The sequence below is a fragment of the Fulmarus glacialis genome, unplaced genomic scaffold (genome assembly GCF_000690835.1).
Source record: "Fulmarus glacialis isolate BGI_N327 unplaced genomic scaffold, ASM69083v1 scaffold9413, whole genome shotgun sequence".
NCBI lineage: Eukaryota > Metazoa > Chordata > Aves > Procellariiformes > Procellariidae > Fulmarus > Fulmarus glacialis.
In genome coordinates, this window is record NW_009204876.1 from 1 (window position 1) to 3191 (window position 3191).

At 41.1% G+C, this 3191-nt stretch overlaps 1 protein-coding gene across 1 annotated transcript in view; it reads left to right on the forward strand.

The window, feature by feature from the left end:
• Positions 1–1443: 1443 nt before the first annotated feature.
• Positions 1444–3191, forward strand: part of LOC104074868 (inorganic pyrophosphatase 2, mitochondrial-like) — a gene marked incomplete at its 5' end in the record, with an annotated part of 36546 nt that continues 34798 nt past the window's right edge. The window contains one exon of the mRNA XM_009575159.1: positions 1444–1508. Coding sequence (XP_009573454.1) covers positions 1444–1508 — 65 coding nt within the window. The remainder of the gene's footprint in view (positions 1509–3191) is intronic.

Sequence of the window (3191 nt, forward strand, 5' to 3'; positions counted from 1 at the left end):
GTGCTGTGAGACGCCGAGGACAGCCTTGGCCGTGGGAGCCTCGCCTTGCCTCACCTCGCCTCGCTGCTGTGTGACAGCCCAGTGGGAGCATGGCCTGGCCCTGGTGACCAGGCCAGCCCTCCCTCCAGAAACGTCACGGTGAGGGGAGGCTGGTATCCAAAACATGGGGCTGCTGCCCCGAGGGGCCTGTGGGGCCAGCAGCAGCAAGTGGCACCGGGAGGGCATGGGCAGCGCTCCAGGAGGCTTCTCAAAACCCAGTGAGAGCTGGCAGTCTCAGTATTATGCATTTTAGTAACAATGTTGTCTATTTGTATGCCACTTCTCTAGCAGTAGTTTTGTACATTTTTGGTCCATTGACTTACAAGCAGTTAATTCTGACGTCTGCTGGTGTGAGAGAAGCGGAGGCGTCATGTACCCTGTCAGCAGTACCGTGCCAGGGCTCCCTTGTGCTCAGTCCTCAGGGGGCTGCCAGTGCAGGAGCTCATCTAGAGAGAATCACTTTAGTTAGTGGGAATAAGCAGCCTACCACTAAACTTTGTTTTATTTGGGAGGAGCATCTGGGAGGCTTCCAGGAGTTGCAAAAACAACCGCCATGTACTGCTCTTTGCTGAGGTGGTCAAAGTACAGTCCAAAGCTAAATGAAGTCCCTTGTCTGCTTTTTCCTTTACTGTGAATAGGGGTGCTAGCAGAGGAGAAACTCCTTGAGATTTGTGTTAGCACTTTATATTGTTGTTGATGTTTCTGTTTTGATGCAGTACTTGGGCTATGTTGAAAAGTTTCCGAGTAATTTGAAAAGCTTAAGCACCCACTCCAGTGAATTTTGTTCCTTTCTACAGTGGGAGCAAGGCTGAGGTGCAGATTGGGCCCCTGTTAAGTTAATGTAAATTTTTGCTGGTTTCGAGGCGTGGTGTTTTATTTCTAGGCCCTGAGCAATTATCCAATCCCTCACTTACTCTCTTGGTCACACTTTGGCCTACTATGTTGGGGGATTTTCTTTTTGTGGTCATGAAACTCAGTTTATTAGAAATACAGTAAAGTCACAAGGGCAGCATTGCTAGAAACCCAGATGAATTCACTGATCACTCATGGAAATGAGGTTCCCTTGGTATTTTTTTCTCCATTAATGGTTGTGTATTGCCGGGGAGGAGAAGAAAAGAGAATGAAAGGATCTTCTCATCTTTACGTAGCTTGTATTGCCAGGTAGTCAGAAGAGAAGTGTGGTATTGAATAATTTTGATTCTAATGAATCCTTGTCAAACAATCAAATTCCTTGTCCTACGAGTAGGTTATTTTCTAGTCCTTGGAATTAAACTTCAGAAAAAGTTTAACTGATGCATAATTGTGGCATATCATACATTTCTGTAATGCATAATAGTTAGTAATACCAACATCTTAAGACATATCTTTAGATTTGTAATGCTTGTTTCTTGTTTTGTTTTTCAGAGAATGCAGATGGTAAATATATTTCCCCATTTCATGACATTCCACTGTTTGCTGGATCTAAAGAGGTATGTATTTATGCCGTGAAATACAATTAATTTCAAAATGATAACAATTTTGTTGGTGTTCTTTAGGTAAAAATGTAGTTTTTAAAAGCCTTTTTTTTTTTTTTTTTTTTTTTAAGCAATTAACAGACAGATTCTGTATAACAGACAGAAAGGACCATTTTAACCCAGGCTGATTCCATATGTAATACAGTCACGATAACTCTGCCAAATTTTCTCTGCTGAGTTCAGTAACTTGCAGTGAAACATAATGATTACTGTGTAGACAAGCCTAGGTGTCTCTTTAAGTCTCCAAGTGATTGAAGGTGGGGGGAACCCCCACTGTATCTTGTTCTCCTCTGTGTTTAAGGTTTGTGTTTATGTGCTCTTGAATTCGTTTTCTATATTACTTTTTTTAAAGTGGCATTTTTCTACATCTGCAGTAAAAGTGTACATTTCCTTGCAGTATTGACACACTTACGTTAGGGTGTATTTGTTTAATTCCCAAAAGGAGCATTATAATTGGAAGCCAACAATAATGCCCAAGAGAGAAGTGGTAATCGCACCTTTGGAGAATTACAAGGCGTGAGGTGCAGCTGAGCACTTTCACGTCTTGTTAGCCACGCTCCCTGGAGTTTCATTATAGCAATAATGAAATGCCTGTTTTATGTGTCACCGGTGGGAACTGCCAGTCTTTGGTTTAGGCTTAGATTTGCTTATTATGGTATGGTTGTTACACAAACAGTTTGTGAGGATTTCGGCCGTTTTCTTGATTTGTTGCTGGGTCTCTATGGATGATATGAATGGTGAGAAAGGTTGTAACATGTTCAGATTGAGACTTCTGAACTAATGAACTCATCTCTTGAATTATTTAAAACGAGAGATTAAAAATATGCATGAAACCTTTTTGATCAGCAGACCCTAAGCATGCTAGTGAATAGAAGAGGTAAGTCTCTTTCAGAGAGTCATTACTAAGATGCTCTGTTCAGTGGGTGCTATTGCTGGAAAAGCAATGGGAATTTTCATCACACGTTCTTTGGGGTCCTTGCTGTCCCTGCATCTAGAGTTTAAGGTTTAGAGGGGTGGATTATAGTCTGTGATTTTTCTGTAGATTAGATTATAGTACAGCGATGTCTGATCAATGTGGAGAGGCTTTCATTTTGGTGTGTGAGCAAGGAAAGAGGATTCCGCAGAACCTAGGGGCCTGAGGAGTGAGCGAGAAAAGGAGTCGTTGTGAAGGTCTCTTAATTTGCCTTCTTTGCAAGAGGATGATGTAAGGAGTTGTATGTTATATTCTTTCCCTCCCCTGGTCTAAGCTTTGTGGACTTTATTTTATGATGGATAACTCCAGGCTTATTTTCCATACTGGTTTTGTTTGGTTTGTTTTTTATCTTTTTCAACTGAACGGAAGGATGACTCTGTGTTTTTAATCATTTGAGGACAGGCCTACATTGCTACTTAAATTTTTTAGTAGCTGGGAGAAAGTGGATGTGTCCTTGCACATTTTTACCTTCCTCTGTTAACATCTGGAAGGTTATAATTTCACAGTGAAATAGGTCTGAGTACTTACTTTTAAAAGTTATAGTTTGGGCCTTTATGCTCACAAAGGGATGTTTCAGTTGCATTGAAAACTACTGTTGTCTGTTTTTATGTGAATACAGTATTGCTCTCTAATGTTCTTTATATACTTCTTTACTTCGCTCTTTC